The 26,963-nt window shown below is 45.4% G+C and overlaps 1 protein-coding gene across 1 annotated transcript in view; it reads left to right on the top strand.

Moving 5' to 3' along the window:
• Positions 1 to 5,531: 5,531 nt before the first annotated feature.
• The window catches only part of LOC123758815 (venom phosphodiesterase 2), a 55,506-nt gene continuing 34,074 nt past the window's right edge, over positions 5,532 to 26,963 (top strand). Inside the window, exon 1 of the mRNA XM_045743543.2 lies at positions 5,532 to 6,161. Coding sequence (XP_045599499.2) covers positions 6,093 to 6,161 — 69 coding nt within the window. The 5' untranslated portion in view covers positions 5,532 to 6,092. The remainder of the gene's footprint in view (positions 6,162 to 26,963) is intronic.

The raw sequence follows: 26,963 nt of genomic DNA, 5'->3' as shown, positions 1-26,963 counted from the left end.
CAAAGGAATTTAATTTCAAATCTGTTTTCTATAATAGCTAAAACATTCATTTGAATATCACGTTGCTACATAAACTCTCTGGCCCAGTGCCTTCGTGTGATAATTAGTTACAGTGCAAAATTTAAATTTAAAACAAATTTAAGCACAGGAAAGCGGTTAAGCGAAGTCCTCAGAAACTGTAACGCGTCATGTTACGCGGGAAACACAAATTGGCGGATACCGCCAGTGTGTACAACTATTAGTGATAGTAAGTACAATATTCAGGCGACGCTGAGTCATGGTGGCTGTGTTACCCACCATACTCATGGGGACCACCTGTTACTCCACTATGGAAATAGGGAAATACCATGGAAATAACCAAAATACGTGAATGAATTTGTATGTTATGTCACAATTAGTGTCATATGTTTCGTTGCTTTGTATTTTGTATCTTATTTTAGAGTTTTTGTTCAATGGTTAGATTGAAGTCTGCGTAATGGCCCGCGTTCTCGGCTCGCACACGAGGGACCTGGGTTCAGTCCCCGGGCTGGGCAGAAACGGTTGGGCACCTTTCCTTTCATTTGATGCCTGTGTTCATGCAATTGATGTGGGTTACATGCTAGGCTAGATCAGCAGTTGCTCTAGAGTGTAAGTTTTGTAATTTAATTATACAAAACTTTCCATAATGATAACAGTGTATCATTAATTGAACTGATGATCTGCTGGGTCGAGAATGGAAAGCAAAACTGGCTTCAGTAACGTACGGCTAAATACAAATATTTGGCAACAGATCGAAACCACCTCACATTATCTGTCCTAGGCTTAATTATATAGTTAAAATATCAATTAAAATTATCTGATGAAGCAGAGTGAAGGGACAATGACGAGTGAAGGTAAAGGGGACAGAAACAAATGGATAAAACGAAATAATATGGGAAAAGTAAAAAAAAAACAGGCAATCACTCATACGGAAATTAGATAAAACCAAGATGAGAGAAAGAAAACAAGAAATGAGGGTGTGCAACCACGGCACAGACGACCACGGGTTGTTGCTCGCTTGTTGCACTCAACGTTTCAACCCCAAGTTTCTCCTGTCGATCTGCTGTCGGTTGTCAAGCGTCCCTTGACCCTCTGTCAGCAGGTATGGGCGCCAAGACCACCAGAGGTCATCAAATACATCATGCTTTCTCTCAGTGTAGTTCACATGTCTTTATACCCGCGTCCGCGATATGCCTCCCATTGTCAGCGACAGGATGCAACCCATAATAGTTGACTAACTCTCCGGCACCTATTTACATCTTGAGGGACAGAACATCAAGGTAAAATAAAACGTAGCCAAACGTCTTGCCCTGTCCAGGAATCGAACCTAAGACCAATCATCTGAGTCGTGGTCGACAAGAGCATCATGCAAGTTGCTGCTGGAGTTGATGACTGGCAATACGTTAGATGTGGTGGTTGTGGCGGGAGTGGGAAGTGTAGTGGGTAATACTGGTCTCTGAGCGGCCCTTTCCATGAAGGGAGCGACACGACAGCTTCACCAGGTGATCTACCCTTACAACATACTGCTGCTCACAAACTGATCACGTTGAGGATAAATAATATTAAGACAAAATGTGCCGGGTGAGGTCCATCGTGGTGCAGGTCTACACACATGGAAGTTAGCCATTCACTCTGCTATATTGCTTCGTCTGCACGAGAGGTTACTTTGTTTACTTCAGACCCCTTTTAGGCGGGTAATTCAGGCTAAATGCTCTGTTTATGACTTTATGTCACTCTTCACTATCCCTCCCTCGGCTAGTCGCCCCGGCATGGTGCCTTCTGATGATGATTACTTACTATCCCTCCCAGGTCTCTACGGCTATTTTCATTAGCTTCTCCAGTAGCTTGTCAGTTTAGTTTCCGATGTGTATGACTTTATATTTATCATCACTCAAACACTTGTAGTATTCACTAGACAAACTGTGACTTTTAACTGTACTTGCAGTCTCTGCTGACCGTAGTCTTGTGTCTTTGTTCCATTGGTTAGTGCCATCTGTCGAGTTTGGTGTTGTATAAATTATCCCATTATCAGTGTCCTTTACGGTAGTTAACCACACACTGGTCCCGATACTAACACCTGTGGCACTCTGCCGGTTACGTCTAACACCTGTGGCACTCTGCCGGTTACGTCTAACACCTGTGGCACTCTGCTAGTTACGTCTAACACCCGTGACAATCACCATCTTACCTACACATCCGTCCACTTTGATTTTTAAAATAAACTTTTGAATATACATTTTATCAAGCGCTGTGGTCTACGTCCTCGACTCACAACCAAGGGACCTGGGTTCAATCCCAGAGCAGTACAGAAACGATTGGGCACGTTTCCTTTCATCTGAGGCTAGGCTCCCCGACACACGCCGGAGGCTAGGCTCCTTGACGTACGACGGAGGCTAGGCTCCTTGACACGCCGGAGGCTAGGCTCCTTGACGTACGCCGGAGGCTAGGCTCCCTGACACGCCAGAGGCTAGGCTCCCTGACACGCCGGAGGCTAGGCTCCCTGACACTCCGGAGGCTAGGCTCCCTGACACGCCGGAGGCTAGGCTCCCTGACACTCCGGAGGCTAGGCTCCCTGACACTCCGGAGGCTAGGCTCCCTGACGTACGACGGAGCCTGTAGCGCGGACTCATCATTGTTGGGTGCCGAAAAAGTGTTTATCTCCGTTCTTGCGACGTCTGTCTTCGCGTCGTATTCAGACTAGAGACTGGAGGCGCAAAACATCTTTGGAAGAAGCAGAGCACAGAGAATGAACAGATGACAGGGAGTATGAACTGCACGCCCACTCCCTGCTTCACCACATAGCCACGCCCACTAGGACCTCCTCTCTCTCTCTCTCTCTCTCTCTCTCTCTCTCTCTCTCTCTCTCTCTCTCTCTCTCTCTCTCTCTCTCTCTCTCTCTCTCTCTCCTAACGCGAACTTATATTCGAAGAGTTCGAATCCTTCTAGGTGAGGAGTTTTGCTTGTAAACCTATACAATTTAGTGATGACTCTACGTCCATCTTGTCTAACGCGCACCTTAACGCCATAAGGTTTGATGTATAAGAAGAAGATTACTGGGGTGTTACGGCACACTGACAAGAGACATCGTCAACACTCACATACAACACAACCAAACACTCACCAAAACAGTTGGCACAATGTTAAAATCAGGCGTTATATATCCCACATACTCTGCTCTTCATGCACTATATATTACTTGTGTATCATCATCATGCAGCTACACTCAGCTTTCAGAATTATAACAAGTTCTGCCTTTAAGTAACATAAGGCACCTATGTTCAGATACTTGAACATGCTCAACACACTCTGTTCATTCTCCTGTGGTCTCGACACACAAGGCATTACACTCCAGTACTATGATTTAAAACTATTCCTAGATGCATGTAATATAACCCACTGAACATCACATAGAAATATATCTTTGACATTTCCAGAGTTCAGCTAAATCTATGAAAACACAAAATGCAAATAAATTGATCTAAAACATGAAGCTTCCTTATGAAGTAAAGAATTGTTAAACCTATTCTTCATTCAAAGGAAAAACAATGAAGCTCCTTATTTCCCCTTCACAATATTTACATCAAAACCCAAGAAATTCTGTATGATTAGTGGTTTATAATGTGCAATGTATGTGCACTAACTGTAACATATTATGTGTATTTTAAAAATAAAATAGTATTATTATCATAGTTCCCCCACACTATTCTTTCCGTTGTCAGAGACAGGAAGCCTGTACTTAGGCTTGACAACAATATCAACTGAATCCGGGACCTTAGTGACAATTGTAGTGTAGGTAAGTGTAGTGTAGTGTAATGTAATGTAGGTGTAGTGTAGTGTAATGTAGATGTAGTGTAGTGTAATGTAGGTGTAGTGTAGTGTAATGTAGGTGTAGTGTAGTGTAATGTAGGTGTAGTGTAGTGTAATGTAGGTGTAGTGTAGTGTAATGTAGGTGTAGTGTAGTGTAATGTAGGTGTAGTGTAGTGTAATGTAGGTGTAGTGTAGTGTAATGTAGGTGTAGTGTAGTGTAATGTAGGTGTAGTGTAGTGTAATGTAGGTGTAGTGTAGTGTAATGTAGGTGTAGTTCGTAAGACACTCACCTGGCGTTTCGTGAGCGCTTTTGCTTGGGGTCGTATCCTGGCCGGGGAGGATTTACTGGGCGTCAATCCTTAACTGTAGCCTCTGTTTACCCAACAGTAAAATGGGTACTTGGTTGTTAAACGATTTGGCGGGTCGTATTCCGGGGAACATAGGATTAAGGACCTGCCCGAAACGCTACGCGTGCTAGTGGCTGTACAAGAATGTCAAAATTCTTGTATATATAAATAAAAAAAATTGTTGTTTACAACTGAAATATTTCAGGTTTGGTTCCTGCACATGATGAAGGCATTTAGGCACATTTCCTCTAACCTGATGCCTCTGTTCCCCTAGCAGTAAATACATACTAGGAAGTTAAGTAACCGTTATGGGCTGCATCCTGGAAAAGGTCAATCCTGGTCTATGGAGACATCGATAGGCTTAACATGCTCCTCTCCTCTGGCATTCTAAAACAAGTATAATTGCCAATTATAAAGCTAACTATAAAATGTCCAATAGTTTTAATTACTGCGTCTTGAGTATAACGTTAACTCAAAATCAAAGAAAATTCTGAATGTATGCTACAAATAGTGAATTAGTTTTGCAAGAATACACCATTTATGCATCAAAATTTGTATAAAAACCGAATAGCTTTGTTGCAAATATTAAAACAAATAAATCAGGAATAAATATGATATATTATAGTTTACCCTTTATACTTACGTTTTTTTTTATAAAATTTTGTGATATAGAAAACGGATACATTCCCATTTATGTTTACGTATATATTTATAAATTATTTCATCGACTTTTTCTTATAAAGTTTTCTTAACTTTATTATAAAATATTATTCACAACATTCTTATTTTGTAGAAATATACTTCCACTATATACGTATCAAATAATATAACAATAATATAAGCTTGTACCCCCTGAGGTCATTGCGGATAGAACAAATCCATCAGCAATGCTGAACGATATAATATGACACATTACAAATGCTAAAGAACACCACATCATAATTCAATAGAAACGTTCAGAATCTGCTACCTGCAACCTTATGCAGTAATATACGAGTTATATATTGTCATTATAGCATATAAGGAGGATATAGGAGTGGTGTGTGGGTAACCACAAGGGTTATAACACGCTCTGGGACGTTCATCTGACCTTCACACACCGCTCACCCGTCTCTCTCAACTTAGTCTCCACCTCTCGGGAGATTTTTCACTAAAACACCATTAATTCTCATGATTTTTTATGCTCCTGAAGTCCGAGTGGGAGCCCGTGAGGCCGCCTGTAGACCGTCTGGCGGTGGGTGGGTGAGGCGGGCGCCTCATAAGGAGTAATGACTGAAATTCGAGCATAAATTTGAATGAAAAATCGCCGCTGGTCTCGCTGGGTAGAATGAGTCCCAGTGTGTGTGTGTGTGGAAGGATGTACTACGTTAGTGTGGCACAGCGGTGGCTTGCCGGAGGTCGTGTGGCATAGCAGTGGCTTTCTGGATATTACTGTGGCCACGACAGTGTGACATTTTGAACGTTAGTGTGGCAAAGCAGTTAGTTGCTGGGACATTAGTGTGGCTCTGACCGGCAGTGTGGCATAGCAGTTGCTAGACGTTGTATAGCACAGAGTTGGTTTACTGGACGTTATAGTGTGGCAAAGCAGTTGGTGGCTTATTGTGGAACAGCAGTGGCTTACTGGATGTACTGTCACAGAAATGATGTACTGGACGTAGTGCCAACAACAGTGGTGTGTTTACGGGTCTAGCGTGCCACAGTAGTGGATGGCTGGACATAGACTACAGTGTGACACTGCAATGACTTACGTCTAGCCCTAGTGTGGCATACCCGTTGCTTACTGGGGCATAGTGTGGTAAAGCCGTGGCTTACGTCTGTGGCACAGCAATGGGTTACTGGACATAGCGCGGTGGCAAGTGAAAGGATGCCCCCGTCATGATATTGCTCAAGCTGATCTGATAGTTGTCGCATCGCATCAAAATGACAAGTGTTATGGAGGAGCTGGAGATCAAGGAGCCAACACCGAGTCTTGCTCCTAGTCAGTACGAGGTAAGGACTCTTGTAGTCTTAGTCCTAGTCAATACAAGGAAAAGACTCCTGCAGTCTTGCTCCCAGTCAATATGAGGTAGACTCCTGCAGTCTTGCTCCTAGTCAATATAAGGCAAAGAATCCTGCAATCTTGCTCCTAGTCAGTACGAGGTATGGACTCTCCCAAGGTTAATTTCCGGTTTCAGAAACTATGACCCCATTATTGGCTACAAAATTACTATAGGCAGGCCTAATATTGGTTGTATAGGATTTCCCTGTGAACACTGCGATAGCAAAGTTTGTGGCACTAGATCGGAAGGGTGAAGCAATATTTATAGTTGTTCAGGTGACACGTGTTCCAGGGGCCTTCGAGGCAACACGTGTTCCAGGGGCCTTCGAGGCAACACGTGTTCCAGGGGCCTTCGAGGCAACACGTGTTCCAGGACCTTCGAGGCAACACGTGTTCCAGGGGCCTTCGAGGCAACACGTGTTCCAGGGGCCTTCGAGGCAACACGTGTTCCAGGGGCCTTCGAGGCAACACGTGTTCCAGGGGCCTTCGAGGCAACACGTGTTCCAGGGGCCTTCGAGGCAACACGTGTTCCAGGGGCCTTCGAGGCAACACGTGTTCCAGGGCCTTCGAGGCAACACGTGTTCCAGGGGCCTTCGAGGCAACACGTGTTCCAGGGGCCTTCGAGGCAACACGTGTTCCAGGGCCTTCGAGGCAACACGTGCTTTGATGAACGTAGTCAGAGATGGCTCCTTGGCGCTCGACTCTGGGAAAGGTTGAACGCTAACGCCTGTAGGTCGTGCAGTAAAAGTATTTGCTCTTGGTCATCTGTACCCAGCTGCACTCGGGAGTGTGCAAGTGTGGGTGAACACTGTGCGCACTTGTCTCAAGGGAGTGCACATGTGATGTGTGTTTGTGCACCTGCTTAACAACTGCTTACCTTACCAGATGTTTGTCCTGACATCCCGACCCCGCTAAGCCGGCACCATCCCCAGATGAAGCAATTATGTTTATATATTAACGTTATTATTGGACAAGATAGCGATATTTTTGCCCTAAATAAATACAATTAAATGTATATGCTTTTGTGGCGCTACGTGCCTTTCGTCTTGAACTAAAGAAATGCAATAAAAAATAGCCTTGTACTGAGGTGAGGCGGAAAGTTGCCAGCTAGCTACTCACGGCTTCCAAGAAAATTTATTGTGGAATAATAACATAATTCTTTGTATACAGGAAGTTTATTGGAATCTGGAAAAACCTTTCATATCTATGTTGTATTCGCCTTTCTTTTTGAGTTTATAATCACTTTGAATATTTTGTGGGGGATGGTGTAAAATATGATACTAGGTTGTGGTAAAAATGCCTAACTAATATGCAAGTGAATTTAGAAATTAATCTGTGCAGGCGAGAATATACAATGTATGGTGTATGCGGAGGAGAATAACTTCAAGGAGTGTATGTCGCATAGTTCAGGGAATTTGTGTGCAATATCGCATAAGAAGAGAATGGCAACACTAATATCAGGTTAACCAGATTGTCGTGACTATATAGATGGGGTATATTTTTCCTGGTGTATAATTCTGTGGGGATTAATGTGTGTATGAAGTGTATATGTGTGTTTGAGTATGTCAGGCAATAAAATATAACGGTTTATTAGCGTATATACAGACCTAGTTGTTGTATCGTATATATATTCTGTATAGACCAACCAAATAGTGTGGGTTGAAAAGTTATAAGGTGTAGGACTTTTACAAATATAAATATTGAATAGATATGTACATTTACAAACTAAATAATTGTGTTTATAGTCCTACAAACACCAAAAGGAGAGTATATACACATATATATATATATATATTAAATAAATATATATTTTTATGGTACTTTACAGAGGAATACTAAGAAAATATAATTTTTATAAGTATTATTATGAAATCCAACATAACTAGGCTATACAGCTATGAAAGCCACGTATGGCGGAACACGTATGTATGGATGTATGTATAACACACGTATGGCGGAAGTGTATGGGGATGATAGCTTATATTGTTTATAGGATATTGCTTACATCCTTAAGTATACGTTGACAAGCATTACTTAATACATGTGACTTTGAGGCAACATGCCATTTCGGCACATATAGGCTTATATTGGGTGGTCGATACCTCAGCAAGTATATTTCAGGGTTTGTATGACAACGTATATATCAAATTGTGTATTGCAATGTGTATTCCAAGGTACGTATGGCAACCTATCCCATACATTGTGTATGGATGTGAATATTTCACTGCGATTGTCAGTTTACCTAAGCAGCCGTGTAGGCCTATTAAGTGAGTGTCAGACAGTGACTGACACACAGTATAATATATTTTTTTGACATAGTAGTAGTAGAAAGATAATATTTGTGTGGTCAGGATTAATAATTAAAGTATGAAACAATTATCGTGCCAAATAATTATCGCTTTAAAATTACTTGTATAAAGTCTAAAGGAATGGATATTATATTTTTAATGCTTCTTCAATATTCAATGGACTACAAAATATCATGAGCCCTATTTCTATGATGGAAAAGCCTACGCTACTTTAACGTTAAATTAAATTAAAGCAAGATTAATTTTTTTAATATATTATGCAATGTAAACTTTTGTGATTAATTGATGTTGAACCTCGTTCATTTGTCAATATAAACATTCCGGCATTTCAACTTTTCTTGGAAACCCTACACGAGATTCTCTTAAGAGTCCTCCAAAACCTGAAACCTGGGTATTCTCCTCAGGTTCACAAGATTTTCAGGTTTTTCCTTGTGCTGAGAACCGCTCTCACACTGGACGTGATTTCCAGGAACTATATGTTTTTGCTTGCACAATTAATCTTTAATCTTTAAAAGGAACATATATGGACGTATCTTTAAATAACAGATGCTTTTTACTTGTTTAATTTATCTAGTGGCCAGACCCATACTTATAAGAAAATACAAAGCCTAGTCAAGTTAAGATACTGCGATATTCAAATGAAGTATAGTGACAACAGGTTCGGAGAACTGAACTTGACCACAATGTAGAACAGAAGTTGTGGAGACATGATAACGGCATGCAAAATACTAAAAACAATCGACATAGTTTTCATCAGTAATGATACGGTTGAACGAGAGGCATAGTGACAACAGGGATGTGACTGAAAATAAAATGATAAAATACTTTCAGAAAATGAATCTGAATTACCCAACGATAGGTGGAATGTCGGGGCTTATGAGCTGGAGCTCGACCGTGCACCATGAGTACAACGTGCAGCACACCTTGTAGACAGAGCGTGCGCCACACCTTAACCAGTGTAGCCTACTCTGACCTGATAACATTTGGTAAGAGGCAGAGCGGCCACCTACACACAGCACTGTCTCTCTACCACTTCCTCCCTGCTACATTCAACTTGTTCAACTTTTGCTTCAAACTTTCACTCTATCTTTCAACATTTTCCTTTATTATTGCTTTACAGTTTAAATTGATCACCAATGCCTGGAACATTTTGATATTTAATTCAAAATTCCCAATATTTTCTAGAATTGATCGAACCTTTATTTAACTTCTCCCCCTTCAAGTTTCCCTCACTCCTCACCTGTTCCTGACGAGGCTTCATACAGCTTCACCGTCCTCAGTGTGAGGTTGTGTCAGGTGATGATCGGTGTCTCTCGCCTCCTTAATCTTCCTGTGCTCCTTCCTCCGTATGCTTGTTCCCCCGTGTTTTTAAACAAGTTCCCCCTGTGCTAGGACCAAAGAGCCGCAGCTCAACCCCTGCACACACAACTAGGTGAGTACAGGTGCTCACAGTGGCTTACAAACACACATACAGGCAGTGAGTGCTCACAGAAACTCAAGAGTTTTATAGCTGATCACACGCAGGTGAAACACTCACATGTGCTCGCAGTATTTAAGCTGTTCAACTGAGTAAACTCAAGCAGTATTTAAGTTACAATAAAATTAGTATAACAAATATAACAAAAGTATAACAAAATTATACTCGTATAATTAATTTCAGTCTCCAGTAACACAAGTGTCCTGAATATGGGACTGGAATATATTGCTAACATTTGTACCACATTTGAACCCAATGCTCGCTCTAGGTATGGCCCATGAATATGGATGTGGCGCTTAATGTCACCATGGTAGTGCAAGTAGCCCAGAGCCTAGTCCTGTAGGCTACGGCAGATGAGGCTCGTCTGCTCACACTCCATACATGGGTACCCCCTCTGTGGGTCAGGGCATATATGCCAAGTGGTAAATTAGGTATTTCGTTAGGCTACGTTTCGTTTGAGTTCCTTGACGTTTCTTTAATAAGTTAGACCTAGATGTTTCCTTAAGATTCGTGTCACGGGTAAATATGTAGAGGTTGGCGTGAAAGGCTTGGGGTGTGACCTTAGTGAGGGGAAGACGAGGACCATGGGGCTGGGCACGGAGAATGAGGTCAGGTGGAGCAGGCTGGGCTGGTGGAGCAGGCTGGGCTGGTGGAGCAGGCTGGGCTGGTGGAGCAGGCTGGGCTGGTGGAGCAGGCTGGGCTGGTGGAGCAGGCTGGGCTGGTGGAGCAGGTTGGGTTGGTGGAGCCGGCTGGGTTGGTGGAACAGGCTAAACAATACTTTCTCTGTTTACAGAGTAATTTTGATGAGAATGTATTGGTAAGGAACATGTGTGTGTGTTTATTATGTGTTCCTTCAGGGTCAAGCTGTTAGCTCTTGGACCCCGGGATCCAAGAGCTAGTGCTCGATCCTGCAGGCACAAATAAGTGATTACACACACACACACACACACACACACACACACACACATGTGTGTGTGTGTGTGTGTGGGGCCTCGTAGCCTGGTGGATAGCGCGCAGGACTCGTAATTCTGTGGCTCGGGTTCGATTCCCGCACGAGGCAGAAACAAATGGGCAAAGTTTCTTTCACCCTAAGTGCCCCTGTTACCTAGCAGTAAATAGGTACCTGGGAGTTAGTCAGCTGTCACGGGCTGCTTCCTGGGGTGTGTGTGTGTGTGGTGTGGAAAAAAAAAAAAGTAGTTAGTAAACAGTTGAGAGGCGGGCCGAAAGAGCAAAGCTCAACCCCCGCAAAAACACAACTAGTAAACACAACTAGTAAACACACACACACACACACACACACACACACACACACACACACACACACACACACACACACACACACACACAGATGTAATGGCTCCAAAAAATGATAGGCAATGCGAAAATTCTCCTTTATTAATTTTATAATAATTTGACTAAAATCGTATTGAAGTACACACAACAATATTGACACACGTCCAAGGGCAGTGAGGGGCGAGGGGAAGTCCAACAACTTGGAATAACAGTGTCACATTCTTCAGCTATGATGACTGAACACTCATCATGAGGCTCACAACATTGTGAGCCTCTTGTTGAATCACTTGTCATACAAAAATTATTGATGTGTGTATTTGTGTAGGTGATTGTATATGTGTATCTATATATGTGTGTATGTATATATGTACATATATGTATATGTGTACTAGTATGTATATCATGAATAATTGTGTAACTAGCGCCAAAAGATTGTTATTTGCTTAACTAAACGAACTAGGGGATTCGGTTCCTGAACCGATTATGTGCCTCTGTAACCCTTTACACCACCGTCCACAGGATGGGTATGGGGTGCATAATAAAGAAAGAAATTGAAATATGATAAGTATCCTAACCAGATGTAGTTAGGTTAGGTTATATTAGGTTAGGTTAGGTAGTTAGGTTAGTTAACCTAAGTATCCTAACCATGACAGTCAGACACAGGAGGGAGCATACAGCACCTCATCCTAGAGCCGTAAACCATCATACTCTACACAGTATACTTCCAGTTTTACTCTACTGTTCCTAAACCAAATACAAGTAATCTATGCTGATGATATTGAGTATATCAACACCAATAATATGTCCCTCTACGACTGAGATACATGTGAGGACCTAACAGTAACTAATCACCACAGCTGGGAAAACAAAGATACTAACTAGAAGTCCGCCCATACCGGAGAGGTTTTCGCAAGAGTCCACTTGCTTGACGGAGTCCATAATGGCTGGACTGTGTAACCAGATTCCAATTACTTGGCCTTGAGGTTCCATTGTATGGTTATGTTGTAACCCGACTGAGTTACAAGCTCTGATGTAAATATCAGAATTGTAAACAGTTATCGACATTGAGTATAATAGATCTTGAATGTATTTCGCTGCACTTCTGGTGGATCTAGTGTCTGAAATAATGTATCAGGTTCACAGTCTGCACCAAGTGGCACTTCCCTGCACCGTGAGAGATCACCTTCCAAAATCCAAATTACTTTCCGTCTCTTACAACTCAAGAAAATAATCAAAGGTCAACCTACGCTTCGACTTAAAGCAAAGTAATTTTCTAAGCCTTAAGCCAGATTGATGCTTTGCTCCCAGAGCACTCTCTCTCCCAAATTATTTACGCTGATGATTCCCAATATTACTCCACTGGTGCCGCCAGAAGTGCAGCTGTCGTGTCAGCAAGAGGTTTGTCCCAGTAGCATGGAGGGTCACTAACGTAGTCCCAGTAGCATGGGAGGTCGCTAACGTAGTGCTGATTCTGAACTATCCAAAGTCTGAAACTTGTTATCTTGCTCCACAAATTGGCTGCTAGTTAATCTGGCCCTCACAGCTGGGGGAATTAAATCCACGAAGCCTCTCGACGTGTTTTCAACATGTCCAGCAATACCTGAGAACCAAAAGAGGAAATACGTAGAGCTGGCTCTTGATGGCGGGCTGCTCACTCACCGATATTACAAGGATGCCCAAACCTTGCGACACTCTTGTATGGCTCCATACTCGCCTGAGTAAACTAGCTAGATTCGCACGCATGCACGCGCGCGCACACACACACACACACACACACACACACACACACACACACACACACACACACACACACACACACACACACACACACACACACACACACACACACACACAGGAGTCTGTACATTAGTTGATTGACGGTTGAGAGTCAGGACCAGCGAGCCGAAGCTCAATCCCCACAAGCACGATTCGGTAAGTACACACACACACACACACACACGCTCGCTCAAGAACACTGATCCGAAACAAATCCAGAACAACACATAAACAAGCACCACCCCCCGGCCTTCCTCACCTGGGGAAGGTGAACAAGCGGAAGGTGAAACGTCTGACTCTGGCAACCCACATATTACCCACCCCACCCCACCCCACCCCACCTCACCCCACCCCACCTCACCCCACCTCACCCCACCCCACCCCACCCCACCTCATCCACACCCACCTTAATTATCGCGTCGTGTACCTCACCTTGTGCATAACAAACAAGGTAACTATATCTTTGCTGGGGTCGTGTTTCTGAATGTATATATACATTTTCTCAATTTCAAGAGAGGTTACGAAGTTCTTCTCAACTGCTGTTTATATATTCCTTTCTCAGATTATTAATCTTGAAATTGGCCACCAGATGGCATTGTCGCAAGAGAAAACGGAAACACGTTCATTAGATTGAATAGCGTTACTTCCTTCTTTGTCTACGAGAACCTAAAGCTCTTTCGCGAGAAGATTTGAGAGTCGATCTGAGGTTGTGTGTTATGACCAAGTGTGGAGACCGCTGCTGTGTGACCTGCTTGAGGAATTTATTACAGGAAGTCTCCACCACCCACGAGCTCTGTACTGAGGCAAATACTTTCTACCAGGGAGTTGCGGTTGCCTCTTGCTGGACTAACGTAATGTATGAGCTGAAACAAGCACTTACGAGCGTGCTCGCGCGTACAAACACACACACACAAACTTACACACAAACACACACACGTTGCAAAACACTGGATAGACTAATCAGAAAGACAGTAATGGAAAAGCTGAGGACGATAAACTTTACATCTGAGAAACTGCAACTTATGATTTTTGTTCTACAACAAAGTTATGAAGATTCGGCAGGAGGGTGAAGGGTAATTGGATTCCATCTTCCTAGATTTCCAAAAAGTTTTTAACATTGTCTCTCTCCGACAAAGCCGATACACACGTTGGAAACGTAAGCTAAGATAGCTGGGAAGTTATCGGAATAGATTAGAGAACATGTGGGAAGGAAAGGGTTGTAGAGAGAGGAGTCAGAAAACAGGAAAGGGGCCAAACAGGGTCTCTCAAGGCTTAGCTTGGACCAATACTGTTCCTGATTTATGTAAATGACAGGGAGGGAGGGAATTCTCAGGGAAAATCGCCAAGCCATTATGACTATATAGCACTTGGAAGGGGTCAGGATAAGGATTTGGGATGGGGACGGTACACTGATGAAAGGGTTAAGGTTGGCAGAGAACACCTTAATGTTACAAGAGGACACAGACAAGCTCAGGAATAGAGTGTAATGCCCAAACATTTAAATCAAGTTTACATAGATGAGAAGGGACCAGATGAATAATATTGCATACGATAGAAACAGTTGTATGGGTCAAAAGGGGAGAAGGATCAAGGAGAGATTGTAACACCATAGCAAGCATAGGCCTAAGCATAGCCTTCAGGAACCTCACCATGAAATCTTTCAGAATAATATACGCAGATATGAGAATGGTCCAGGACTGACCGAAACGTCGTCGTCCCTTCACCTTCTAGTGTGTGGTCTGGTCAACTTACTTTAGCCACGTTATTCTGACTCATCGCCTGCATACGCAGATATATTCGTATGTTAGACCAGTCCTAGAGTATGCAGCCCCAGCATGGAGCCCGGGGCGTGAGGCGCCAGGTGCTGAATTTTAGCACCACCGGAGGTGAAGCAGCACCCCCCCCCCCCTCCTCCACCCAGACACACCTCCCCCCTAAACTTATGCAGTAAATATGTATGTTTGTGTAAACAAGCGGGCGGGGGACGCGGACTGAAGTGCAGTTCATGTAAGGTAAACTTGACAGGTAAACTTGGCAGGTAAACACGTACAGAACGCTGCCTTAAACTGGATTATTCTTATATAATATAATGGCTGCTGGATTATTACAGTATTAGTAGCAATTTAATACTTAATAATTATTCATTATGTCGGGGACACAAAGCCTGTTTATATATACATCAGACTTGCACCGAGATCCCCCCCCCTACCATGGTCGAAAAACTGACCACCATGCCAGCCACAACAGTTATTTAATTCCCGGGTACTACAGTATGTACTGCTAGGTGAACACAGGCATTATACGAGAAGGAAACGTGCCCAACCACTTCTGCCCCCACCTGGGAGTTGAACCCTGGATCCCCGATTATGAGTCGACAACGAAGCCAACTTTACTTACGAGACCCTATATTATTATCTTTATTAGTATTATTAGGCTTAGTTTGGTGTTATAGTTAGGTTTTGTATAGATAGGCCGAGGATGGATTAATTATGTCACGTGTCTATATCAGACGTCAACATGTGAGACAACAGTAGAGGGGTGGGACACTCAGGTGAATGGGAATACCAAAGGGAGGTGGTGTTTCCTTATTAACACTACTCATAGCCCAGTCGATAGAGCTTCGGCCTTACAGGCGTGTGTCGACGGTTCGAGACCCATGAAGCCCAGGTGAACCAAAGGGAGCCTTGTGCCAGCGCTAGGTAGGAGTGCCGTCCAGTGGTCTGGTTGATATAAGGCCCCCGTCCCAAGTGCCACTATAACATATCCTTGTAATATTAATTAAAATAAAAGAGTAATCAGAACGCCTTGCAAGAGGAGGAAGCGTGTAAGGTCAGTTGGTGAGGTGAGTGTGGGGGCGCCGTTGACAAGTTAAGCCGTGGGTGGTGGAACACTTCCTGGGGGAGGGCTTACTGGAGCGCTTATGGCGTCACCTGCGTGGAGGACTCCTCACCATGTGTCCTGCTTGTCCTCGTCTGGTGAGACGTCCCTCCTGACCTCAGGCAGGCGTCCTTGATAACTTCTACCTCCATTACTACCACCGCCGCCCACACCCCCACTCTCACACCATCGCCGCCCACACCACCGCCGCCCACCACCAACCACACCACCTACGTTACCTCACCTTCCCTCAAGGTAGCCATAAACGGCACTTATAGAGAGAGGCAACGAGGCAGGCGCCCCCAGCATGTGGCAACTCCGTGAGAGTCACTTCACTCCAGGGGGAATAGTTGGGCACATTCACAAGGGTATTGATGGTCATCTAGCTTGTTAGGTCCGCTGTGAGCCACAGACACCACCCTGGCTGCGGGGCGCCGCTGTGAGCCGCAGACACCACCCTGGCTGCGGGGCGCCGCTGTGAGCCGCAGACACCACCCTGGCTGCGGGGCGCCGCTGTGAGCCGCAGACACCACCCTGGCTGCGGGGCGCCGCTGTGAGCCGCAGACACCACCCTGGCTGTGGGGCGCCGCTGTGGAGGATGTCTACACCCAGCATAACAAATATTGCCAGAGCAACAGTGGTGTTCAAGGAACAATTAGACAAGTCCCTGCAGGAAGTGACGGATCAACCGGGTTGTAATAGATATGTGGGTTTCCGGCCCGCTGTAAGCAACAGCCTTTTAGATAAAGATATCACAAGACAAGCTTGGCTCCAGGCCGGGCTTGAGGAGTAGAAGAAAAAGGCACTACGGGCTCACCATAGCCCGTGCTACCTGGAACTTTTTGTACCAGGTAGCGAATCTTTAACAACAACAGTAGAAGAACTCTCAGAACCAACCTCAGGTAAACTCTAGGTAGACCCAATAGAAATTATGCGAATGGCAACATTTTCAAGTAGCAAGAAAAACTTTGATAAGAATAAGCAGAGGCGATGTTGCCAAGCAACCGTAGTGAAGGAGTAAGATACACCCAGAGATTTGACCGCTAACATTGCCTTATGTAACCTGATGACCCGTAATCTGCTGCCAGTATTTGTGGCTGGTGATTGTCCAAGACGGCAAGTTCTACCTCTTGCGTATCTTGAACCACCCATCTTACACCTGCCTTCCTTCTTCTCACACTTCTTGCCCTAGGTTGCAGTGACAATGGGCTCCGAGTGAGGTTGCAACCCATTAGCAAGATAACAATGACGGGCAGTGTCCAAAAAGTGTGTATCGCCTCGCTTGTATCATGAGTGGTATTTGCATTCGCAACATATCCCATACGAAGGTCGCCCGTGTCCACGGAGCCACAACCAGTCCCCTGCACAACACCATACCAGGATACCATGAAAGAAAACAAAATTAAAGTTCTGGTATATTATTTTAGTTTAATATTCAGGTAGATACCATTCATCTACACTTGGCTCTACCTTCTACCACACCCAGGACACCCTAACACCTTGCTAGTACAAGGGCAGTAGTCTACCCATACCTTATGACTGAACACTAACTACTCCAAACACCATTACTGCACACACCCTACTCCACACCCCATCCTCACCCTACGCTCACAGCCACTAATATAACCCCATTGTGAGTGACGAACAACTTTACGGGTTATTCATGCCCGTGTCACCTCTTGGGTGGCTTAATCTCTATAAGTTAATCAATCGATTAACAACGGGGGAGACATCTCCCGTCACGTAGGGTGCAGTCGCACCTCCACAGATCTCCAGTATCAGCTAATGATACTGGTAATGGCTCAAAAGAGCCACCACTTACGGGCTAGTCATGCCCGTGCCACCTTTTGGGTGGCTTAATCTTTATCAATCAATCAACAGCTGCTCAGGCTAACCATAGCCCGTGCTTCTTGCCCCGCTCCTGTGCCAGGTAAATTACGGGCTCACCATAGCCCGTGCTACTTGGAACTTGTTCCGAGTAGCTGAATCTATAACAACATAACAGCTGCTCTTGACTCTTGCAGTGGTTGAGCACGTTCTTGACCGTCATACTATCTGGTCAGGAGGCAGAGACATGTTTCCTTCGTTCACGATCTTCACAGTGAATGTCCCTCGTTCTTTTGGCCTGTACCATTACGCAATACTATGCTTTGTAACTCCCTAGCTTTCAAGCACATATACGTTCCTCTTCAATAGTTCTGACCTTAGATAATTATGAGGAAAATGCTCCAATGCATTATGTCTATACCTGTATAGCATTTCGAAGGGGTATACGAGGACAAGGAGCTGGAATATAAGGACCAGCCACTTATCCTTATGACCGTATCCAGCCATTTGGATCATTGGGAATCGAACCTCAACCACGCAAGAAACGTAGTCTTTGCTTTACCGATCAATCCAAGTGTAGTGTCTTTTGTTATCTCTGGTGTATGTCTGTGTCCTGCTGTTCTACCTCCTTGCCTCCCTCCCTCCCTGTGTCGAACCATTGCTTGGTGCTTTTTTCTTTGTCATGTAGGGAGTATAAATCTGCCCTCAGTTTCCTTGCACACCACGGGAGACATCTCCCGTCACGCAGGGTGCAGTCGCACCTCCACAGATCTCCAGTATCATCTATTGGTACTGGTAATGGCTCAAAAGGGCCACCACTTACGGGCTATTCGTGCCCGTGTCACCTTTTGGGTGGCTTAATCTTCATCAATCAATCAATCAATCAATCACCTTGCACGTGGTTGTTATATAATCTATCTCACTGTAACCATTTGTTTCCTTCCCGAGAGGCCCAACCACTTGGGCTGGACTGTAGAACGACGGTTTCGCTTCATGCAGGTCGGCGTTCAATCCCCGACCGTCCAAGTTGGGGATCAGAGAAAAGGAATAGTTGGGCATCCCTTCCCTCCACCCTATGCTAAACCATTTCCTTAATGTCCCTTCCAAGGGTTATATCGTCGTAATGGCTTAGTGCTTTCTCCTGATAACTATATTTTCTTTCGTCCCTCATCCACTTAAGCGCTCCTCCACATACACCTGTGTGGTTCTCTAGTTAGAGGAGAAGTTGTTTGTGTTGGACAGTATCAAACGCTTTCTGACAGTTGAGGAATATGCAGTCTGCCCATCCCTCTCTTGTTTGATCTGTCATATCGATGAATTGTAATAAGTTTGTCAATTATGATTTTCCTTCGCTAAGTTCCTGATGTTCTAAGCTGTTCTACGTGTTCAACTTTGAACAGCTAACATCAGTGTGTGTGTGTCTGTGGGCGTGAATGTTTGTAGGTATGTGTGTGTATGTGTGTGTGTGTGTGTGTGTGTGTGTGTGTGTGTGTGTGTGTGTGTGTGTGTGTGTGTGTGTGTGTGTGTGTGTCAACGTGGCCAAAATAAGGTGTTGAACAAGGCCCTAATAATTCACAAGCGTTCACGTCTATTAGAAAATTGGTGACATGATGAAAAACTTAAAACTTTTACCCTGGTGACATGAACGCACCTCGCAAGCATCCACGTCCTGCGTACGACGGCGTACGACGCGTCTGCAAGTATACCAAGGACCAGATATACGCATCTCATAATCTACAAGCAGACTGGTCCCAGTCGTCCCATAAATGCTGCACTTTCTACTTTCTCCTTCCTGAATACCAATATGTACCATGTATATCTTGGGAATACTAAGACGGTATACCATATGTATCTTCGCATACTTCCTTCACTTGGTGTTCCTTCCTCATCTCCTTATCACACACACACACTTCCTTTTGAGTGTTTTGTCTCTATTACAGTCTATCGTCTCTTAGGTATTGCCTCCCAGCTGGCATGTTTTATACTAGAAACGTGACGGGAGGTGGGGGAGAGGGGGGAGAGGGGATGGGGAGGGTCAGTGGTGCTGTGATAGGTAGGGGGGCTGGAGGGACGCTATAAACTATGCCAGGAATGCAGGATGTCCATATCCTCATGATTTAATAACAAGTCGACCAACCATGTACCATTCATCGTCTGGAGCAGGTGGGTGGGTGTTTGTGGGCGTCTGCATGTTTGTGGGCGTGTGTGTGTATATGTTTGTGGGCGTGTGTGTGTATATGTTTGTGGGCGCGTACTCACCTAGTTGTGCTTGCGGGGGTTGAGCATTGGTTCTTTGGTCCCGCCTCTCGACTGTCCGCCAACTGGTATACTGTTGATTGTATATGCTTGTGGGCGTATCCGGTTTCCCTTTTTGTATATCGGGACTATATTAGCTGTCTTCAAACTCTCTGGCAGTTCCTTTTTCCAGTGACTTATTGTATATCATAATAAGCGGCCAGCACAAGGCTTCCGCTCCTTTTAGTATCCGTTGTGATATCTTATCTGGTCCCACAGCCTTACTCCAGCTTTATCAGGTGTTTTTAACTTCGTCTCTGGTTATCTCATAGTCCTCTAATGTTGCTGGTTTGGTCCAGTCCCCCACTAGTTCACGATTTTCTCCTTGTTCTATTGTGAAGATCTGGAAGTTCTATTCAGTTCTTCACACACTTCTCTGTCGATCTTAGTTGATGAGTCCTGTCCTAACTTCAGTTTCATCACTTCTTCCTTAACCATTGTTTTCCCCCTGATGTGGCTGTGAAGCAATTTGGGTTGGGTTCAAGTTCAAGTTCAAGTATGTTTAGTGAGACAAGAAAGAAATACATCTCAAAGGGATAGAGTAGCTTAGGTTATTTCTACCCCCCAATTGGGTTGGTTCTGTTTTGGCTGCAATGTAATTTTCAGACTGCTTTTCTGGTTTTCTTCTCGCTCTGAAGTACTCGTTCTTAGCTGTGTGGTGCCCCTCTCTGCTCTCTAACTCTAACTCTGGTTTTGTTCTTGTAGTTGTCCTGGCGTTCATGTTTGATGTGCCTTGTGTCCTTATATCCAGGATTAAACCATGGCTTTGTCCCTCACAATTTATTGTCACGGGAGAGGGAAAAATTTGTCACCTGCCTCCGAGCATTTTTTGGTTGAAGTCCATCATTTCCTGTCGGGACTTGCCCCTGGGTTTTACCTTATATGGTATCTCTGAGAGGCAGTCTCTCATATCCTCATACTTTCTCCTTCGATATGCTAACCTTTAACCTCCTGGTCTTTATCCTAAAGGGTATATTCCTACTTCCACAAATGCCAATGCACAGTGGTCACTCATTCCCGCGGGGAGATTCGAAACAGACGTCCCGTATGTCTGTCTCATTGAGTGTGGCTGTCAGGTCAGGTCTAGCGGGTTCATCATTGCTCCTCATTCTTGTGGGTCCACTCATATGATGGCTTAGGAAGTGTCTTGCTCCAGCTTCCATGAATTTTATACTCCATGTGTCAATACCACCAGCGGGTTCCCAATATATTTTACTGTGGTCGTGTGCATGACTGTGGACGAGTGTGTGTGTGTGTGTGTGTGTGTGTGTGTGTGTGTGTGTGTGTGTGTGTGTGTGTGTGTGTGTGTGTGTGTGTGTGCGCACATGTGAGGACACGAACACAAGAGGCGGAACCCAACACTACCTCACACCAGTCTGTGCAGGTACGCCTCCTTGGTGCAGCTTTATCTTATGTTGTTTGTCCACTGCAGAGCACGTCAGCAGTTTTTCACGGAAATGACGTCATTCGTACCACTGGATTTTCATAAGCAATGAGTAGGCGCGTGCCAGCTACTGGGGTTGGGTTTCCCGCGCGCGCGTGTGTGCGTGTGTGTGTGTGTGTGTGTGTGTGTGTGTGTGTGTGTGTGTGTGTGTGTGTGTGTGTGTGTGTGTGTGTGTGTGTGTGTGTACTCCCCTAATTGTGCTTGCGGGGGTTGAGCTCTGGCTCTTTGGTCCCGCCTCTCAACTGTCAATCAACTGGTGTACAGGTTCCTGAGCCTACTGGGCTCTATCATATCTGCATTTAAAACTGTGTATGGAGTCAGCCTCCACCACATCACTGCCTAATGCATTCCACCTGTTAACTACTCTGACACTAAAAAAGTTCTTTCTAACGTCCCTGTGACTCATTTGGGTACTCAGCTTCCACCTGTGTCCCCTTGTTCGCGTCCCGCCAGTGTTGAATAGTTTATCCTAGTCTACCCTGTCAATTCCCCCTGAGGATTTTGTAGGTAGTGATCATGTCTCCCCTCACTCTTCTGTCTTCCAGTGTCGTAAGGTGCATTTCCCGCAGCCTTTCCTCGTAACTCATGCCTCTTAGTTCTGGGACTAGTCTAGTGGCATACCTCTGAACTTGTGTGTGTGTGTGTTTACTATTTGTGCCTGCAGGATCGAACTGTTAGCTCTTGGACCCCACCTTCCTAGCCGCAGGTTGTCTGGTACAATGAATCTTAACCTATTTTTGTATCATGACTACTTTTTTTAAATTATGAATGGATTTCATTTTACAGCCTGCTCAATCAGTTCATTCCATTTTCCTACTATTTTCTGAAGAAAAAACTGAAAACACGAGAAACAATATAAATTTAAGCCATTACGAAGATTCTCTGCTCCCAGATGCACAGGAACTATCAGTCAACAAGAGGGCTGAATTGAAAGTTCCCAGCATGTACGAAAGAATTAGTAGGCTTACCAAGACCCCTCTGTATTAAGTTCTCGAGTGAATCAACATCTTGAAGAAAGCTTAGAGTCACAAGGTACCTGGTGCTCCCTGGTGCTGCCTGGTGCTGCCTGGTGCTGTCTGGTGCTGCCTGGTGCTGCCTGGTGCTGCCTGGTGCTGCCTGGTGCTGCCTGGTGCTGTCTGGTGCTGTCTGGTGCTGTCTGGTGCTGTCAGTTGCTGCCTGGTGCTGTCTGGTGCTGTCAGTTGCTGCCTGGTGCTGTCTGGTGCTGTCAGTTGCTGCCTGGTGCTGTCTGGTGCTGTCAGTTGCTGCCTGGTGCTGTCTGGTGCTGTCAGTTGCTGCCTGGTGCTGTCTGGTGCTGTCTGGTGCTGTCTGGTGCTGTCAGTTGCTGCCTGGTGCTGTCTGGTGCTGTCTGGTGCTGTCAGTTGCTGCCTGGTGCTGTCTGGTGCTGTCTGGTGCTGTCAGTTGCTGCCTGGTGCTGTCTGGTGCTGTCTGGTGCTGTCTGGTGCTGTCAGTTGCTGTCTGGTGCTGCCTGGTGCTGCCTGGTGCTGCCTGGTGCTGTCAGTTGCTGCCTGGTGCTGTCTGGTGCTGCCTGGTGCTGCCTGGTGCTGTCTGGTGCTGTCAGTTGCTGCCTGGTGCTGTCTGGTGCTGCCTGGTGCTGCCTGGTGCTGTCTGGTGCTGTCAGTTGCTGCCTGGTGCTGTCTGGTGCTGTCTGGTGCTGTCAGTTGCTGCCTGGTGCTGTCTGGTGCTGTCAGTTGCTGCCTGGTGCTGCCTGGTGCTGTCTGGTGCTGTCTGGTGCTGCCTGGTGCTGCCTGGTGCTGTCTGGTGCTGCCTGGTGCTGTCTGGTGCTGTCTGGTGCTGCCTGGTGCTGCCTGGTGCTGCCTGGTGCTGTCTGGTGCTGTCTGGTGCTGCCTGGTGCTGTCTGGTGCTGTCAGTTGCTGCCTGGTGCTGTCTGGTGCTGTCTGGTGCTGCCTGGTGCTGTCTGGTGCTGTCTGGTGCTGCCTGGTGCTGTCTGGTGCTGTCAGTTGCTGCCTGGTGCTGTCTGGTGCTGTCTGGTGCTGCCTGGTGCTGCCTGGTGCTGTCTGGTGCTGCCTGGTGCTGCCTGGTGCTGTCTGGTGCTGTCAGTTGCTGCCTGGTGCTGTCTGGTGCTGTCAGTTGCTGCCTGGTGCTGCCTGGTGCTGTCTGGTGCTGTCTGGTGCTGTCTGGTGCTGCCTGGTGCTGCCTGGTGCTGTCTGGTGCTGTCTGGTGCTGCCTGGTGCTGTCTGGTGCTGTCAGTTGCTGCCTGGTGCTGTCTGGTGCTGCCTGGTGCTGCCTGGTGCTGCCTGGTGCTGCCTGGTGCTGTCTGGTGCTGCCTGGTGCTGCCTGGTGCTGCCTGGTGCTGTCTGGTGCTGCCTGGTGCTGTCTGGTGCTGCCTGGTGCTGTCTGGTGCTGCCTGGTGCTGTCTGGTGCTGTCTGGTGCTGCCTGGTGCTGTCTGGTGCTGCCTGGTGCTGCCTGGTGCTGTCTGGTGCTGTCTGGTGCTGTCTGGTGCTGCCTGGTGCTGTCTGGTGCTGTCTGGTGCTGCCTGGTGCTGTCTGGGGCTGCCTGGTGCTGTCTGGTGCTGCCAGTAGTCAGTGAGCACCAACACTCAGCCTGTAGTCTAGTTGAAGTGCTGCCAGCCTCTTCCAACTGAATATACATATCATGTGCAGTGTTCCTTGTTAATGAACTGCACCCTACTGCACCCTGTAATACAAGTGTCATGGACATCCATCGCAATGAGTGCTACTCAGAGAAGCAACACTTGACACTATTTGCTCGTGTGTAAATTTATATTGGTGAATGCCCAATTATCAGTGGTTTTAGACCAAAGGGAATGGTACTCCCGGCGCTTTGTAATGATGTTATTCTCTCCAGGTGTTGAAAACATGTGCGTCAGCCCCCCCCCCCCCCACACACACAGTGATGGTACTTAGACCAACTATTTGGACGAACGTACACAAATAGACTGTTGCAGCGAACAATGTTTACGATTCGTATTACTAATCTTGTAGAGGGCACGAAAACAAAAATAACCAAAATTTAAACTTAAACATTCCTAGGCCTAATATAGCACATATATGTACCATATTAGGCCTAATATATCGTATATTAGGCCTAGGATTGCGTGGACAGGTTAGGTTATGTTCTTGTGTTATTTTGTTCATTGTTTAAGTATGCCATTTGGACTAATTCAGCCATATATAAAACGTGATTTTTTGGGGTCCAACAGTCCATTTTTGTACGTGTGTAATAATTGGTGTAAGTACTATCATTACTGTAGGATGAGCTGCTTGTAGAGTGACCCGTCCTCTCAAGTTATAGGTGGTCGCACATTGTATTTTGACGTTAAGTTATAGGTGGTCGCACGTTGTATTTTGACGTAAGTTATAGGTGGTCGCACGTTGTATTTTGACGTAAGTTATAGGTGGTCGCACGTATTTTGACGTAAGTTATAGGTGGTCGCACGTTGTATTTTGACGTAAGTTATAAGTGGTCGCACGTATTTTGACGTAAGTTATAGGTGGTCGCACGTTGTATTTTGACGTAAGTTATAAGTGGTCGCACTTACTTTGACGTAAGTTATAGGTGGTCGCACGTTGTATTTTGACGTAAGTTATAGGTGGTCGCACGTTGTATTTTGACGTAAGTTATAGGTGGTCGCACGTATTTTGACGTAGATTTTATATACCTAAGGCCAGAAATTTTCTCTATGCACAAGAAAATGCGGCTCGCGAAATTATCATTCTGTCCCGTTTTCTGTTCGTGGGAGCCCTCAGTTGGGTTAGGTTAGGGCACTGTGGTGCGACAGGTTCTTGACGTTGGTTGACGTTGATTGTTCACCCGTTCTGATGAGAACGGGTGAACAATCAACCCCACGGCTTAAGGGTCCATGATGGACCCAGATGTCCTCAACTTCATGTCTGTGTTGATTGGGCTATTTGTGTTCAGCCATGTTGTTGTGAGATGCTCTGTGCATTAACCTGATTCTTCAAACATCATAGTACACATAGTGACTGTTGAAGCATATGTACAGAACATGTACTGTTGTACCCAAAAGGTCCATAGTTTGTACTATTATAATACTAACATGTCATAAGATGGCAACAATCTGACCTCTCCTAGCCCCTATGTATGGGTTCTGTAACACAGTGGTCTACATCCTCGACTCACAACTGAGGGACATGGGTTCAATCCCCGAGCAGGACAGAAACTGTTGGGTACGTTTCCTTTCACCTAACTGATGCGCCTGATCACCTAGCAGTAATACATAGGTACACGAGGTTAGACAACTGTTGTGGGTTGCATCCTGCGGAAGGTCGGTAGTTGGCCTAGAGGGACCTGGATAAACCTAAGTACAGGCTTCCTGTCCCCGACAACGGCAATTGGATTAGGTGGTCCCAGCTAGCCGCTGACCTGTCACGCTGAAACCCCCCTTGTAGACTACCTCAGCAGGACAATGCTAATTAAGATTGTTGACAAAGAAGACAAGCGGTTAAAAGCAGCAGTTTCAGGAGCAACAGGTGTCCGTAGCCTCTCCCGCGTCTCTTGGTCACACACTTGTGGCGCGCCTCGACCCGCCACCCTGGGATTGCCTCACCGTTTACTACCGACGACACTTGCCGCGCTGGCTGTGGCAGAGCTTCCACCTGTCCTCAGGCTACGCTCGTCCAGGCACCAATCAACCACCTGAATCCAAAGGCGCTTTTGTCAACTTTTACGTACTGCGTATTCAATTTTTGTTTTCTCAGATATAAGGTAATATACTAGAACTAGATATGCATGTTCATACTAGAACATGCTGAATAGTTAGGTTAGGTTAGGTTCTTTTGGTCATTATTGGTATGTGTAGTAAGTGGGTGAAGCATTTGGAGTAGCGAACATTGGCATGTGATGATGAGGACGGGATGCAGATCTCGTTGCTAGTAGATCAGTTTACATATTTATTATGCACGCCGTACCTTTACTGTCAATAGTAGTGGAAAGGTTACAGAGGCACCCAGTAGCCTCAGGAACTTAACCCCTAAATTCGTTTAGCTAAACAACCTACAGCATTGTTGACCTGTTTACAGTTTGTTCAGTAAAGACAAACATGTGTATTATTCATTGTTGACAATGTGTTTGCAAGGGCTTCGATGATTGACACGATTCACTAACTCTGAAGTTATTAGTGGGGTTATGCTCGCGTGTCTAATCCCCGATGTCAATGGTGTTTTTGTCTTGTGTGAATGGAAGAGAGCCCCTCACTCAGCAAGCTAGGCTACCCTCTGGGAAAAAAAATATCATTTAGTATATTGGTCAGGTGTAGCTTGTCTCCAGGTTTTCTTCTACACGTTTGTATACGAAGCATACACTTACCTGTAATGTAAGTTGACTGGGAGGTCAGCATCACCACACTTTCTCAAGAACATGGCGGGAAAGTTTTACCAACATACATAAAATGTTTAACAAAGAAATGAGTTGTAAGGCCTCAGGCTAGGCCAA

This window comes from Procambarus clarkii, chromosome 31, assembly GCF_040958095.1.
Source record: "Procambarus clarkii isolate CNS0578487 chromosome 31, FALCON_Pclarkii_2.0, whole genome shotgun sequence".
Taxonomy (NCBI): domain Eukaryota; kingdom Metazoa; phylum Arthropoda; class Malacostraca; order Decapoda; family Cambaridae; genus Procambarus; species Procambarus clarkii.
This window is presented reverse-complemented; position numbering and strand designations above follow the sequence as displayed.